This window comes from Pipra filicauda, unplaced genomic scaffold (assembly GCF_003945595.2).
Source record: "Pipra filicauda isolate LSUMZ 115617 unplaced genomic scaffold, ASM394559v2 scaffold253_size2546935_pilon, whole genome shotgun sequence".
In the NCBI taxonomy this organism is placed as follows: Eukaryota; Metazoa; Chordata; class Aves; order Passeriformes; family Pipridae; genus Pipra; species Pipra filicauda.
The window spans coordinates 2,245,164-2,262,202 of NW_024104369.1; the positions used below are offsets into that span (position 1 = coordinate 2,245,164).

The 17,039-nt window shown below is 34.2% G+C and overlaps 1 protein-coding gene across 5 annotated transcripts in view; it reads right to left on the reverse strand.

The window, feature by feature from the left end:
• Positions 1–1,274: 1,274 nt before the first annotated feature.
• Positions 1,275–17,039, reverse strand: part of LOC113994484 (sodium channel protein type 2 subunit alpha) — a 73,494-nt gene continuing 57,729 nt past the window's right edge. For all 5 annotated transcript variants that reach the window (XM_027733590.2, XM_027733592.2, XM_027733588.2 and 2 more), the window contains 7 exons: positions 14,060–14,182; positions 12,317–12,598; positions 9,948–10,001; positions 8,656–8,793; positions 6,845–6,949; positions 5,479–5,749; positions 1,275–4,644 (listed from right to left, as the gene is read on the reverse strand). In XM_027733590.2, coding sequence (XP_027589391.1) covers positions 3,452–4,644; positions 5,479–5,749; positions 6,845–6,949; positions 8,656–8,793; positions 9,948–10,001; positions 12,317–12,598; positions 14,060–14,182 — 2,166 coding nt within the window. In that variant the 3' untranslated portion in view covers positions 1,275–3,451. The remainder of the gene's footprint in view (positions 4,645–5,478; positions 5,750–6,844; positions 6,950–8,655; positions 8,794–9,947; positions 10,002–12,316; positions 12,599–14,059; positions 14,183–17,039) is intronic.

Here is a 17,039-nt window from a genome sequence, read left to right on the forward strand (position 1 = left end):
AAAAGTTCTGTGGATTTTAGATGCTGTTTTGAACAGGTAATATGAACAGATAAAAGTAAAATACAGTTGTTAGATATGAAGTCAGGAACCATAGAAGCAGAAGAGCTCCAAAAGTATCTGGAAGTAAATTGAATCATTTATAAGGTTAGATGAGGTAGTCAGAGGAGCAGTGGAATAAATAATGTACGTGACTTTGACTTCAAGGATGTGCATACTGGCACTGACAGAAGGTAGAGGATTCTCGCATTTGGGCCTGCAGGCCAGGTGCTTGTAGGGATGCCCAGCCAAATGTGGAAGGCCATGTCTTGAGCTTTAACCCTGTATTCTAAGAGGGCCAGGGGCTAATGATATGAGCAGGCTAAACAATTCTGCATGTTCTTAGTAAGACATTTTTTCTGGTGTAGGGAAAGCCATTCATATAAGCAAGTATGGCTTCCCTATTGCATGGTAGCCCAACTCAGAGACTGCTGCAGCAATTGCTGATGCTTATCGTATTAAGAGATTTTAATAGATTGTAGTGTTACAATGTTCCATTAGTTATTTCATGGTTATATAATCAATTCAATATTTAGCCAAAATATGGGTAATATGGCATTATATCCACATATTAAAAAACACTGAAAACATGTCAGTGACCAAACTCCAGGAATATTCTACTTACTGTTAATTTTTAAATATAATAATATATTTTAAATTCAATAAAATAATATGGTGATCCAATGCCCTATATCCTTCTGCCCTTGAACAGCTTGACAACACCCATATTAAGTCAAAAGTTACCGTGTAACATCCAGATATTATGGTTATGCACACTGCTTAACACAGCTGAGTTTCAGTATGGTTCCTTTCTTGTGAGATCAAGTGAAATGGTATTTATTACTTTTGAGAATTACTGGAATAAAAAGAATCACTGTACAATGAAACCCAACTTTTATCTGTTTGCAATGAGCACTTTGGCTGAATGTTACATGGGGCCAAACAAAGGAACTTCGTTGGTAAGTTTGCATATTTAAAACATGAGCATTGCTCATAAAACATGAGCAGCTTTGGTGGTAGTACTGTGGCAAACTAAAACAATACCTTAGGTACTGAGCAGTGCCTTTATGGTTGAGAAGGGCTCTTGAGGGCTGACAGAAAGGCTGTTAGGTCATCCTGTGTTATTCCCAGACAATATGCTGGTGACAAAATGTAGAAATCAGCAGAGTCTGATTAAAGTTCTTAGATTATTTTTTTTTTATTATTTTACCTAAAAGTTAAAATAAGGTACTTAGCTCTACTGAAAAAGAAAGCATTCTTTATTTGCACCAAAACCAGTTTTTGTCTTGCTTTAACCAAGAGAAGGACAGAGACAAAGCAAAATTAGCACAATAAAAAAAAGGAAATCTTTATTTTTTGGCTCATTTGTAATATTGTTTGCGTTGTTTATGATAATAACAATTTCCTGCATGCATTTCACCAACACATTACAAGTCAAAAGCATTTGTAAAAGAAAGATTCTACATTTCATGTTAGCTTGTGTATGAAACACAAAATGTCCTGATGTCCTTGGTTATACAAATGTGCCATTTTTTTCTTGGGAAATATTTTATTTGTACAAGCCTAATGCAGCGTGATTCAAAAAAGAATAAGAATAGACTATGTAAACAGACACTGCAAGTTAGCAAGGATTTAACGAACTATGAGACTATCTTGGAACTTCTGATGCAAACAGTGCTAGAAATTTGCACGATCCCCTAATGCTTTCCTTGTTATGTCCTGTAACTATTTGGAAACAAGCTGGGTTCCAGATTTACACAATTTACTTCACATTGAAATATATGCAGATATAGTATTAAAACAAGATAGTCTACAAATACTCACTTTTTTTTTTCTCATAGTGTGATTATGCCGGTTTGGAATTACTGTGGTTAGAAAATAAGCCATGTGAATGAGAAAAGAAATATAAGAAACAGTGATCTAAACTTGAAGACACTTTTCTTATATACAAAACTGTTGCCAAATGGTATTTCTTTACATTATTTATATATGCTAACCACATTTTCAACAGGTTAAACAGTTTGTAATATGGCCTGTACAGTCTGATTCTACACCATATAGCAGCCACTTCAAATTTAAAATGCAAAATTAAAAAAGCTCATGAATAGCTGCAAACTATTGCTTAATGATTTGAAAGAATGAGGTCTGGTTGGACAATTTGATTCACTTCACCACTGACACATGGTTTCCTATAGTGGAGACTGTGGACAGTGGAAGGACCAAGATACAGCAGCAAAAGCATTGCAATGCATCAGTGATACTCTCCTAACTATCTATAATGACACAGAATATAACATGTCTTGTGAATTAACCATACTGTGGTACATATCTGATGGAATTCAATGTGGCAAAGCCATTTAATTCTTTGCTCAAATATGCACATCAGTATGCAGGTAATATTTACATGGAAAAGGGTATTTTATGGATTCATTGGATGTTGGCCATAATGAGAGAAGACAGCAACCAAAGAACAGTCTAGGAAAAAATCTGAGCTGTTTAAAAAAAAAGAAAAAATAAAAGAGCTCCCAGATATATTTTGGTGAAGCTATTTTTCTAGTGCAGAAATCACACAATATTTTTTGAGCTGTAAATATTTTAACAAAACCATGAACTTGTTCATGTTTAATGATTCACATAAAAATAAGTCATTGCAGATTCCTGTAAAATAGAGGAGGCTTTCCAGGCACATTAATCTGGATGCACATAATCTGGATGCAGCCATACAAGTAGTTAGAACACCTCAAATTTAAGAGCAACCCTGACATGAAAGTTCTTAAAATCTTTAGCTTTGTGCAATGTCATATTTTTATTTATGCATGAGTGACAAGTGCAGCATGCCTATGCAAATCACTTTTATCTGTACATTATAGAGAATCTGAGAGTAGAACTCCTGGTCCTCAAACCTCTTTCCCCAACATAAAACCTATTACAAAAATAGTCACATATAATAGTAAACAACCTGTGAATTAAAAAATGATAAATACACTAATATCGATTTTGTAAAAATATGACAAATGTAGCTGTTGCATTACAAACAGTGAAGAGAATTACTGTTCTACATATTGTGAAACATAAAGTATCCTTTTGCACTCATTTCATGCTCTGTCTTCTCTGCGGAGCCACTTTTCCCCTCATTCTTAGCAGTGTCAGCTGTAGTGAAAACAGTAACCTCTTGTCAAGTTTTTTACCCTGATTGACAGAGCCACAGTCTGATGATGGAGGTTCACTGTTTTGTTATAGGCACTGACCTTAAGTATATATATAATGTATATATATGCACACACATGCGCGCGCACACACACACACATATGTGTAAAAACTGTCAGTTTGGCATAAACCTCCTGCAGGAGTCCAGTTGTTGCTTCATTCTCAAAGACTGTAAACATGTTGTCCCACAAGAAAAATTCTTAGATCATTATTTTTTATTTTCCCTGATGTCTTTACCTTTGTAGTTCTTTTCTGCTTTATCTTTCTCATATTTTTCTTTGTCTGGCTTTGTTACACTGTCATAAGAAGGTGGGGAAGTTGTAGAGGAACTCTCATCTGTTTTTTCCGGAGTGGAGTTCCCCTTTAGTTTGTCAGTAATTATCTCTTTTATAACTTGTCCATCTCCTTCTTTGTTTTTATTTCTATTATACATACTAGACACCTGTTTAACTTTTTGCCTTAAAAGATAACATCTGTAAGCACGCTGAATGATGACAGCAGACACCTCCTCCTGCTTTCGTTTCAATGTGGTTGTAATTGGTTCATAGGAGACTTTAGAAGGATTGGCTGCCATAAATCGATCTTCCATCTGTATTCTGAGGGCATCCATCTCACCACTTTCCCCCAAAACACGCTTTGTGAAAGCAAACAGGATGTCAAGGCAGTGAATTCTGTCACCACTCACCATGGGCAGATCCATTGCAATGAGCTGGACTTTGTTCGGTTTTGCGATGAGAAGAGGCGGATCTAATGAAGCTGCAAAATCTGATAGTTTACTATATTCTATGAATTGTGTTGCATCGGGATCAAATTTCTCCCAAACCTCATAGAACATCTCAAAGTCGTCCTCGCTCAAGGGTTCAGCGCTTTCCTCAGTAGCAACACTGAAGTTCTCCAAAATCACAGCAATGTACATGTTCACCACTACCAGAAAGGAGATGATAATGTAGCTGACAAAGAAGAAAATCCCAACAGAAGGGTTGCCGCAGTCACCTTTCACAGAGCTCCCAGGATGATCTTTATGGGGATCACAGTCGGGCTCCCCACTGTTCAGAATTGGGGCGAGCAAACCGTCCCAGCCAGCAGACGTGGTGATCTGAAACAGGCAGATCATGCTGTTGCCAAACGTTTCAAAGTTGAACATGTCATCGATCCCAACTTCCCTCTTAACATAGGCAAAGTTGGACATGCCAAATATCGCATAGATGAACATGACCAGGAAGAGCAGCAGACCAATGTTGAACAGAGCAGGAAGAGACATCATCAAAGCAAAAAGCAGAGTGCGGATTCCCTTGGCGCCTTTAATGAGGCGCAGGATTCGACCGATTCTGGCAAGTCGGATGACTCTGAATAGTGTGGGGGACACAAAGTACTTCTCAATCATCTCAGCTAAGAACATACCTAGAGAAAAAAAAAGTGAATAATTAAATCCAATTTTTAATTTATTCATTACCTGTAGAAAGATTTATATATTGCTATCTCCAAAACAATCAGTATAAGGAGTCTATGTTATAGGAAGACATTATATAAGTTATTACATTTTATTGAAAGCTGTTATTAAGGTGGAAGCATCTTTCTTGTGTTGAATTGCTATCTCAGAGAAGGGAAATAAGTAAAAGAAAGTCTGCCAGGAAAGGGAAATTTATGTCTTAGATACAGTTAATTCTTGAAGCTGAGCCTATAACCACTGTCTTTTATGAAGGATGATGTTGGCTTAATTTTTGCAAATCGGTGATTTTTTAACAGATCTACACTGTATCAGCAAATCTCTCCATATGTCACTCTTTAAGAATAAAGGTTTGTCACATGCCTCATTTGCACCATGGAGAGCCATTAGCTTTTAACTGACAGAAATCTATTTACCAAGATCTCAGCAAAAGTAAAGAAAAATCTCACCTCTTTCACATAGTTTTCAGTTTTCGTACTGAAAGCAAACCTGTGGTTAGTTTGTATATATCACTGAACGTTACTCTTTATATTTGTGCATGTTAATCTAATGTGCCAAACAGTTCCTTTATGTCTTTTGATGTGGAAAGTGACAGTAAATCTAATGGGAAAGACAAAAATCTTAATATGCAACATTTCATATATTGTATGCCATAAAGTATGAAGATCTGAATCAACATGTAAGTCAACAAGGAAAGAGAAAATTTCATATTTGGTATCATAAAATTCTTGAAACAAATGTTGTCTATTCCTTCCACTAGTTCTTTCTGGAAAGGGAATTGCTCTTACCTACTATGGAGAGAATCACAACGACAAAATCAAAAATGTTCCAGCCTATAGTGAAATAGTAATGGCGAAGTGAAATCAGTTTCAGCACAAATTCTCCAGTGAAAAGGATAATGAACACCAGGTTAATCCGGGATAAAATTGTTTCCATTTCTTTACTCTGGTCGTCTGTTTCTACCATCATTGTGACCATGTTAAGGCAGATAAGTATCATGATGCTGATGTCAAATACTTGTTTGGTTACAAAATCGAAGATCATGCCTTGGAATTTGTTCTGCAAAAACAAAGATTGAATACAGTTTATACTCTGAAAATATTTGGCTTTACAAATGCCAAATGGGAAAGCAACTCCCTTCAAGATTTAGGAGTGCAGAGCAAGACCCATAAACAATATAGGTGCTAATATATGCCCAACTCATGCTGGTTTTTGTCTCATTCTGTTAAGAGTGAATCAAGAAGTTCAACACTGCTGGCTGAACAAGCAGGAAGGGAAACAATGCAATAATAAGAGTAATAAAAATGACAATTGATATTATTGGTGTAAAAAAAGCTGTTATAACTTGATAGCCAGCAAGAGTACCAGCCAAATAGAAACTAATTTTCTTATCTTTATTCTCAGCTGGCTTTAGAATGCTAGCCCTCTTTCTTCCCTAAACTAATTGTGCTTGGTGAGATCATTAGACCACTGAAGTTACATGTCTCAAACACATCATGACTGCAATATCCTAGTTTTTCTTTAGTGCTTAGCGCAATGTTTATTGCCATATGTCTCTCCTTTGAAAGGCTATTTATAACTGCTTGGTGCATAAGGTGCAACAAGTAGTTTATTTTTTCCAAACACTGTAGGAGTTCAGTAAATAACAAGAGTAGTGTCTTATCTCAGAGACAAATTTATCCTAGTTTATGCTTTACTTCCTAGGGCATTCTTTTATTCCATAAGATTTTCTGCATCTGTCTTTTTCTTTCAGATTAGGTGACCACTGCCCTTTCTGTCTTCAGCAGCAGGGGCCAGTGCATCCCCATCTCCTACAAATTCTCTGTGAGGAGAAAAAAACAAAAAATGAAGTTTATCCCTGGTAACAAGAACCAATAGATGATCCAATCAACTGTGATTTTCTAGGACTTTGGCAGGGAATTTTGAAATTTATCACATTAGCCTCATTAAATCCTACAGTTCACACTTCAGAGTGAATGTTTTTAAATGAAACATGAATGATCTATCTGATGGATCAAAAGGGGACAAATTCTACATTTACAAGAAAATAAGTAAAAAACATATTTTCTTGCCAGACATATAACTTTCTTTTTCAATATCATAATCCCAAATGAATATTTAATATTAGGAGCATATGAATCAAATTGCTCTTACCACTGGCCTCGGAATGGGTTTCTGTGGCTTTTTGGATCCAAGTTTTTTCATTGCATTGTAATATTTCTTCTGTTCTTCTGTCATAAATATATCCTGACCTCCAAAGTAAAGAAATAATATCAAAACTAATTATTATCACGTCCACACATAAAACATTTAACTATGATATGTCTCTCTGTAATATATCATTTATATTTTATTTATATTTTAAAAAAGGGGTTTTTTTCAGGTATTTTTAGTGTGGATGCCCATATACATTCCTAACACATAGAGAAACCCCGTTACTAGTGCCTTGTCCAGTTGACAGTAGAGTTTTTCCAGTGTCTTCACTCTCACATTTGCTGACATGGCTAAAATGGTTGTTTCTATACTGATGATGGTAAATAACTTGCTGATTAGGATATGTTTAGGGAATAGAAGAGTGACTACTGTCTTCCATGTCCTGTATTCTATATAGATTTTTAGGATTACAGCTAGACAGGTCTACAAGTGGCATAACTTTGAGACAAAAGGTGTGTCAAGAGAGTGTGTCTGTCTCTAATCTGTGTGTTTTAATGGCCAAAAAAAATCACCTTTGATATAAACTTAAGAAAAGTAAACCATATCATGCCATAGCAAATTATTAATTAAACCACTACTGGAACCTTGACTAACTCAAATTAGCTCTTGTTTGCAGATGCAAAAGCTGCCAGTCAGATGCGCAACTAACTGACTGAATTTCAGTATCAGTAAATGGTGCTTATTGATGAGTCTGCACTGTCAGATGGAAGCACAGTGTCAAAGTCACTGTCTGCTGAACTGGCTGTCACAGCCTGAAGTATCATCATAATTGATAGAAAGTAACCCCAGGTGTGTTTATGAGTCTTTTAGGAAGCTAAAGAATATTTTCACATGGAAAAAATTCTGTAGTTCACAATTTTCTATTATCATATATTCTGTTTAGTACTGCTGGTTTTTATTTAGTGATTGGATAAATGCAAATCATATGAGAGAGCTTTTTCATACAAAAATTGAGAATGATCCCGAGGTTCTAGTTCTTTTTGGCACTTGAAGGCTAAGAATTGTGATGCTTCCAAGCATCTTAAATGTGATTAATTGTATTTTTAGATTTTTAAAGTTCTTTAAAAGAGATTTGTATGCATTATCAATAGTATTATTTTAAACATACTTGTGTGTCAAATCTATACAGAAAAAAAACACCCTTCCCGTTACACATTTATTATTGATAAGAAATTATAGCTTGTATTTGACTTCATCTCATTTCTCACAAAAGTGTGTTAGAAAAACAGAGCTCTTTTGTACACATTTTAACTTGCATCTAAGCTTATTCATGTAAGGGCTGTTGGATGTATTCTTAACCTACTTTTTAATCAGTTTGCAGATCCATTATCCATTGTATGAACACAATGCCATATTGTATCTTCATTAAATATCAACAGTTTATAAGATTAATTAATTTATCTTAATTCTTTAAAGTTAATGAAAAAAAGAAATTATTTCATGGCAGATAATATTACTTCTAATGAACCCAGTAATACATATTCCCTTTTTTCATCTTCATTTTAGCTATTTATACAATCTGCAAACTATTATGAACTGACTCATGATTTGTGCCTCTAAATTTGTCAAAATGCTAAAACGCAAAGGTCAAAATCACATCCACAGATTTTAAAACAGATTATTATTAAAAAAGAGACATTTTTATTCAAGGTCTTGGAATTACTTTTGATTTTATTAGCCTTAAATAAATAAATTATTAATTAATTATAGCTAATAATTTATAGCACTATGGAAACATTTTAAATACTTATCTTCTTTTTTTGTTGGTTGAAGTTGTCTATAATGACACCAATGAAAAGATTCAAGGTAAAAAATGATCCAAATATGATAAAGATGACAAAATAGAGATACATATACAAGTTGTCCTCATACTTGGGTTGATCTTCTACCTACAAAATATTATAAATTTTATTACCCATGAGAATACTAGATGTAAAAAAATATATATAATTTATAACTAAATATATGCTATCCCAGCTAGGAAAGCTATAAACTGCACTAATTTATTAAAAAGATCCAATATGTCCACTCCTATCAATATTTGGGGAACTGGAAGCTGATAGAATTATTGCTCATATAGAATTTTCAAGTAAATGTGCCCACAGATATGTTTGTGTATGTACATATATAAAAGGTTCCTCATATAGAAGGAAGAAGTAATGTGGGACTTAGAGAAGTCATTAGTACTTAAAATTTTAACAGCAGAAATCTAAATATTTTATACTATATTCAGTATATTTTCATGCAACAAAATCAGTAAATTTTACTGTCGCCTAAATCTCCCTGGAACTCTTTTGGCCTTGCATGGGCATTCTTACATCCAGCTTAGAACAGATGCTTTCAATACATTTCTAGTGAATATATATTTTGTGAAATCCATTAAATTGAGGCAAATGTCAAGGAGAATTTTGTATTGTCTTGATTCTTCTGGATTCCACATCTCAACATTTGCACCTCTACAGCAGGAATGAGCAGGAATGTAGAAATTCTGAAGATAATGAAACATGATATTTTACTCTGGGAGACAATATCACTAACATTAGTATTTGTACAGGTTGGACATAATTTTGGGTTTGTAGACAAGATACAATTCTAATCTCCAGAAAGCTTAACAGATGATCTTCAACCTCAAAATCCAATTGCTCCTAAATATCTAGATAACACAACTGTTCAACCTAAGGAAACAATTAAATGCACAGTCATAAATTACGAAACAAGATTAATATATTCCAGATTTAATAACTGCATTATATAATCTTAAATTAATTCATTCCCATGATTACCAAAGGAATTAGTTAAAAAAACTCTTCTTTGTTCTTTTACATTAACATTAGCATTTCAAAAAAAAGTCTGCCTAAGTTAATTCAGCTTATTTGGCCTAAACAGAAGGAAGTGGGATTAATTCTTTCCAGTAAAAATTTTAAGAGTCAGAAAAATATGTATTGGTTCTGATTGTAATTTTTCATGCTATTTTGTGTGTAGCTGTTTAAATTCTATAACTCTATATCAGAATATAACCAACAGATGATCTTTAAAGTCTTACATCTCGTGAATCAACAGCAGCATACATAATGTCCATCCATCCTTTGAAAGTAGCCTAGAAATAAAACACAGTTGCTTATCTTCCCTGTAAAAATTCAAATTAACTAGGTTATTTATTTATTTATCTAGACCATAACTGTTAATAAAATCAATTCTAAATTTATAAACCACAACTAAAAACACAGGCATAATAAAACATTTTTCAAAGGTTTTTTGAGAACGTATTTTTTAGGTATTTCAAAAATATTAAAAACCTCTGAAGGTCTCAGCAAGGCCACAGTGTGTTTGGAGCTGCAGATGATTATTTTGCAGGTGAAGAATGATAGACAGACATTAATGCTAGAAATGTTTAGGTAGAATCCACTAGAATCACCCATGGCTGCAGCCATTTTGTTAAGTTTACAGCATGAATTGATGAAATCAGCTTCTGGACAGATACCCACATGCATCTGAATGTTTTTTTCTGTGTCTAAACTGACATAGTATTTTTAGAAATGTTTTAATCCCACATAGCTAAAAGGAATAGACTGTTCAAAGTAAAAATATACATTGGTTCTTGAGAGATTTGTTTTAAAGACCAAAAAGTGAACTGTGAAAGAGCTGCGATTAACATCTATAAGAACTTGTCTGCGTTCCTATAGAGACTTTGTCTATATAAAGAGTAAAAAAGATCTGTCATCATTGCTCTAAGAAGGTGATTTTCAGGGATGCAGAATGTCCACTTTCTAAGGAACACCAAAGGATTGGTGTGACATGCTGGCTGGAAGTGTGAGTGCACAATTTTTAGCCAGGGTTTCCATGCTTATTCACAATAAAGAAAAAAGAACTCAAAAGCCTGTGAAATGAACAAAGAGCATCACTCCTGAGGAGATTCAGGAGAAGAACCATCCCAAGGAGTATATTTCCATCTGTGCTTGCCGGAAGTAGCTCTGGTACTTTGGTACAGTTGCCAGTTTTCATGGCAGAAAACTTGCACTCTGGAAGTGTTCATATCCTCCTGAATCTTGTAGTGCAACAGCAGTTTACTGGGAAGGTATGCTTGGAGCCAGGCTTCACAGAACTTTCTGGCTCAGTTGACAATTGTCAGCGCACTTTGCATAGCAATGTGGAGAGGAGGAGAGTTCAATAAGAGCAATAAATGCAGAATAAGAGCGGAGGGAGACTGTTAATGGAGACAATCAGATGAAGAGGTGAAGATGCTCAAGGATCTCTTAATCTCTGCAGGAAAAGTAAAGGTCAGAAGGGAATATTTGAAATGGAAAATTTTGGAAAATCAAGACAAAGGAAAAAAAAAAGAGAAGAAGAATGAAAAGTTCACAGTATTGAAGTAGTCATTAAAGACCAAGACTGTCTGGATATGTGATATGGATGAAATTCAGACAGAGCTTCAAGAGATTAGCAGTTTTCCTTGCTTCTTCAGAGGCAAGTATTGGTAATAAGACAGTTCAGTTTAATCTCCAGTACAAGAGTAGCAACGAGATCTGAAGTCAGAGAATCAGAGTCATCATTCACTACTACTACTCAGCACATGAGAGTCACATTGCTTTTAGAGGCAAAACATTTTAAGCCAGGTAGTTAATTTTGGAATTAAGGTCAACTAGGAATACTGACCTGCTCTGAGATAGAAAGGATAAGCATACAATTCTTAGATAACCTTGAATACCAGAGCTGTAACAATTTCATGACATTTCTGACATGTTTTCATTCAGTGAAGCTGTATGTCAAGTTATAGACAAGTGATTCTACACAGTTCAATCATCTAAATGTAATTTTATGCTTTCTTGGTTGTGTTTTGGGTCGATCCCAGCTATCAGAAGCTCCATTCTAAGCCAAGGAGCCTCTAAAGAGCTAAGGTCTTCACTTCTCTGACGTAAATAAAATATGCTCAGTACTTAGAACAAAGGCATTTCTGTACTACAGTGCACAGGATAAGGAATTGAAGGGGAAACACAATTTACAGATTTTGTATAAGTAGCAGTAATTAATGGAATGAATATGCCATGCAATACAATAACATCTAATACTTCACAAGGATAATACTATAAGTAACATAATGCTTATTTAGTATACTATAATGACTCTTTAATAAGCATTAAGGAATATGATAGTTCTATACTGTGCACCACTAAAAAGATTATACCTTTTCCACAAACTATTTTCACATTATTATTATCATCATCATGAGACTGTATTCCCTAGCCTTGGAATGGAAAACTACTCTACTACCATTAATACAAAAATTACAAGAAACAGTGCAATAGAGCTGTGTGAGCTGCACATCACTGCTACAAAGAAATTATTCCACTACTTAACAGTCATTTTTCCAGATTCTTTAAAAGAAGCAAAAAGAAAATATATAAGTTTACTTACTACTTGAAGCAGAGCAAGATATCCAGCTCCTACATTATCAAAGTTTACTTTCACGTTTTTCCATCGGGCACTTTGATTGTTTTTTATGAGTTCCTGACACTGAGTATAATTGTTGACATCACTGATATCAAACATCTCACCAGTTGTAGTGTTGACACAGTGATAAAATTTTCCAGCAAACAGATTTACTCCCATGATGCTGAAGATTAGCCAGAATATGAGACATACCAGCAATACATTCATGATAGAAGGGATTGCTCCTACAAGGGCATTTACAACCACCTAGTGTACAAATTAGACAAAATAGCCACTTAGTTAATGAAGAGAAAAAAAAATTTAAAACACTTTAAAAATGTTTAAAAAGTGTTAATATGGGATGAGCAGTTGAAATACTACATTAAGATTTATGGAGGAAACATTAATTAAGGTTTAATAAAATGCTAATGAGATTGCAAAAAGCAAGAAATAAAATAACATGGAACAAAAGACAATGCAAAAGTCTGAAAAAAAATCAAAAAGCGAAAGAAAACCTGTTAGTAGCAAGATGGATTCTGAGAATTTGTGTGCTCTAGAGAAAAAGAGAAATAAATGTTAAATTCCAACAATATAAATCAAAATCTATAAATAAAAATAAATAGCAAATAAACCAGAAAAAGCTTAAAAAATGATGATGCAGAAGACTGAATAAAAATGTCTGCATGTAAAACTATCATTACTAATGATTTTATTCTTAGAAACTTTATGTATATATTGCCAGCACCGTATTTCAGTATCCATATACAATGTAACACACTACTTATTCAGAAAGTGCAGAGCTATGACCAAACTATAAACATGTATTGCAGCATTGGAGTACTTTTGGGTGAAAAATTAAAAAGAGATTTCTCAATAACTTTTCCTTGTTTTTCCAGGAAATAGCATAGTCTGCATTTTCAGCAGACAGCTTACAATAGAGGGTTTTAAGGTGGTTTTTTTTGTTGTTTCGTTTGTTTGTTTGGTTTGGTTTTGTTTTTTTTTCTTTTGGTCAGATTGGCAGAATATGAAAATAATATTTTTCCCACAGGAGTTTTAGATGTCTAGGAGGAGATGTAAGAGTACAGCAGATGCATTCAAATGAAGTAAAAAGACATTAGCTGAGAAAACGATTTCCCATCTCTCCCCTTCTGTATTTCCAACCCTATGCTTATTTCAGTCCTTCCAACCCTATGCTCAGAAAATCTTTCCCTAATACTATAACATTTATTGTGGGACTTTTTTTTCCCAGGCAAGTAGACAGGGAGCCACAGTGGGGCTTTAGTTTCTGGTGTGTCACTCTTGTCAGCTTCTTAATCTTGTTTTGGTTTGTTTTGTTTTCTGTCTAATCCTGTTCCATCCTGAACCACTGACAAACTAACTAAAGTTAGCTACAGAAATTGATAAAAAAAGTTCCCAGCTAAACTGCAAAAAAATCTCCAACCCTTTGTTCTAAAATCTGTCATGTCCTTTTACTTTTCTAGGTCCACAAATCAATGAAAATTTCGATGGTCAGTGGGCTGGGATAAGACAACTGCAGCAGTGAGTACGCAAATATAATGAGCACGAGGTCTGGTCTCCAAAGGTGAGCTGTACACAGGTCTTGTTTATAAGGACATGGTGGAAGGCCTTTTTCCACGTTTTTGCATGTATTCCCATTCTGGAGTTCTTTGAAGAAGACATTAATTTTTATATGCATACATTCGTTCAGACTCAGTCATTTTATCTCACCCTCATTCCTTCAAATCGTGACAAGGCTCTTAAAGGTCTTAAAGCTCTTAAAGTCCGTAGTGATTTAATGGCACCAAGTTCAGAATAGCCCAGAGCATTGGCTATTAAACTAACCAATGAGACCTATAAAATACAAAAACAATATTATTTTAAAAATGTTTCTACACTGTTTATTTAAAAAAAAAAACAACAGATCAACAGTGACAAATTGAACAATGCCACAATTTTCATACTTGCTGGAAAGGCAAGAGGTCTCATAAAGGCATGGTTGAAAAAGGAATATATGCTATTGAATGTCTATTATGGTTCAATAATGTTTAACAGTCATATGGAAGCACAGTGTTGGTGAAGGATATGATTTTCAGGAATATATAAAGACAAAATACCCATACTTTCTGTAACTTTGTTAAGGTTTAACCTTCCAAACAATTTAAAATTCTGAATATATTAGAATATTTGATTAACTATTGACAATCTTTTGAATATCCAGAATCACTAATAATATGCTGAATATTTTAGTGGTTAATTTAAGATATTTGTTATAAATATTACTTCTAAGCCAAACACTGAGTTCATAGCAACAATAACGAGGATATTTCTGAAATATGTATTGAAAGAGTTGGTACTTTCTCACTTGCCTGACAAATCTATTTGTTTTTATATAGGAAAATATTTTGTATAAGAAAACATCATGGGATAGATATTAACAGATACTAGCCTTGTAAATCTCGTAGTAAGAGCGTTATTATCTACAACAGTAGTGAGATCCTGATGATTGTTATTGGGATTTTATTATAAGACAATCCACTTAAGTAAGGCACAATTAATTTGCGTCTCAAATGGAACTGAGGTTTAGACAGTGTTAATGTGAAAGAAATTAATTTACTTTGAGCAGTTTTGGAGACAGGAGTGGTAAAACATCATACCTTACTCATATTTTATTCAGTTCTACCACCAAAAGACACATAAATGAACATAGACATATTTCGGTCCTTGAGGAAATTCCTCAAATGTTCATTTCTCTGCAGAGCTCTTCAAATGTTGTACAGAAATAGGCATTCACTGATAAGGGTGGTAAGATTTTGTCCATTATTTGAAACATGGGTATCCTATGTTACTTATATCCATAAGGAACAATTAGATGACTTTACAAACACAAGCGTTACAAGATCATGTCTCAAAACGACAATCCAAGAGCAAATACAAATCAGTTATTCATAACTATTCATAACTATTCATAACTATGTTGCTATATATATTAATCTAACAGAAAATAGTATTTTAGGGAATTCATATCACTGTATATTTCAACTGGATTATATGCCAGGATGTAATTCTTTTTATTAAAGGAAAGAATTATTTTATTGCTGTAATGGATAAATGGCACTTGCTGTGATTTATAAGCGTATTAGAAAGAAAATCTTACTCATTTTCTGTAGTCTGTAACTGAAGTCTGTTCTCTTACAAGATATAACATTAGTGTTTCTGCCATTACATTAACTTTGTCATTAATTGTTATTAATAACTGTCATTTGTACACCTTATTTGTCTTGTGATTCTGCAGTGAAAGAGTTCTTTGTTATCCTTAGCCACCTTTAATATATTCCAGAGATAACAAGACATGGAATTTTCTGCATTTTTAATAGAATATTCATTTATTCATTCACATCAACAAGATGCCCACATGACAATAAACTTTAGTGGAAAGACAGCACATTTTACGAATGAAAATTAAATTATGAAAAAAATATTAAAAAAATATCTCTGGGAGAGTAAGACATCTCTTTTAAAACTGAAGTCACATTAATGGCTGCTTCATTTTATACCTTTCTCCCCAAACTAGCACCGTGCCTTAGCTGTGTTTCACAAACCAGACTCCTTCCAAGCTAGTTAGATAGTGGCAGCTCCTCTAAGCTCAGTGGCTCTGTGTGCACTGGCAGTTCTCAGGTTCTGATTGTAAGGTCTTGTTTGTGCTTTCTATTTCAAACTATTGGCAGCTTTCTTATCATGGTGCTAATGCTATTACACCATAAACCTGAAGTTGTTTCTCAGAGAAATACTTCATCTGTTGGAAACAACGTTTCCCTCTGAAGGACAGTTCATAGGAGAAGCAAAGATCTGCTTGGAATTCTATTGGATATACAGCTGCTCTGTACTGCTCTGGTGTTCTTAGTCGTCTTAGCTTGGTTTTCTCTCATCCGTTCCACTTATTTTGTTGCTAGTAGGTGAGAAAATAAATGTCTCTATACACTGATAATTAGATTAATTTCTTTATTTTGAGATAAGAATGCATGCAGATGCAGTAATTTCAAGAAATGAAAAAGAACTCAAAATAGTGGAAAGAGTTTCTACATTTGTCTCCTAAAACGGTGGGGTTGTATGTCCTTATTTTTGTTAGTCTTCTAATGTAGAAACCTGGCAGTCACAATTTGCCCTGCTCAAAATCTTCAGTCAGGGTTGTCATCTGAGCCAGATCATTGTTCACACAGCTTCACCTCAACTTTATTTCTATTTAGGCCTAAAAGTTTCATCCATAGGAATTCTGTGCTACTTGGGGAGGGGGCTAATTTTGATCCTATGCTACGATGTATGTATTTCTATATGTACTTAATGAATAACTCTTAATTTAACCTGTTTTACTGGCAAGTAATCAAAATTCATTTTGTTTAGATGCATAATTGCAAGTTATGATTCTGTTTCGTCACTCACTGAACAACAGTGTTGGTGTTTATGCCTATGTCATCTTAATATCCCTTTGAATTAATGAATTAATTTCATTATTTTCTGGATTTTCCAAGCCAGATAGCATACATGTTAGGATGCACGTAATGAAATATGAGACTGGCTAGGAAGAAAAAGTGACATTTCTTTATATATCTGGTTTTCCAGAACATCTATATTCTTATTTTCTATTAGTTTTATTATGAAATTGTCACAGCATGACTTGCCTCTTACTCTACGCGCAGGGCATTTAGTACAG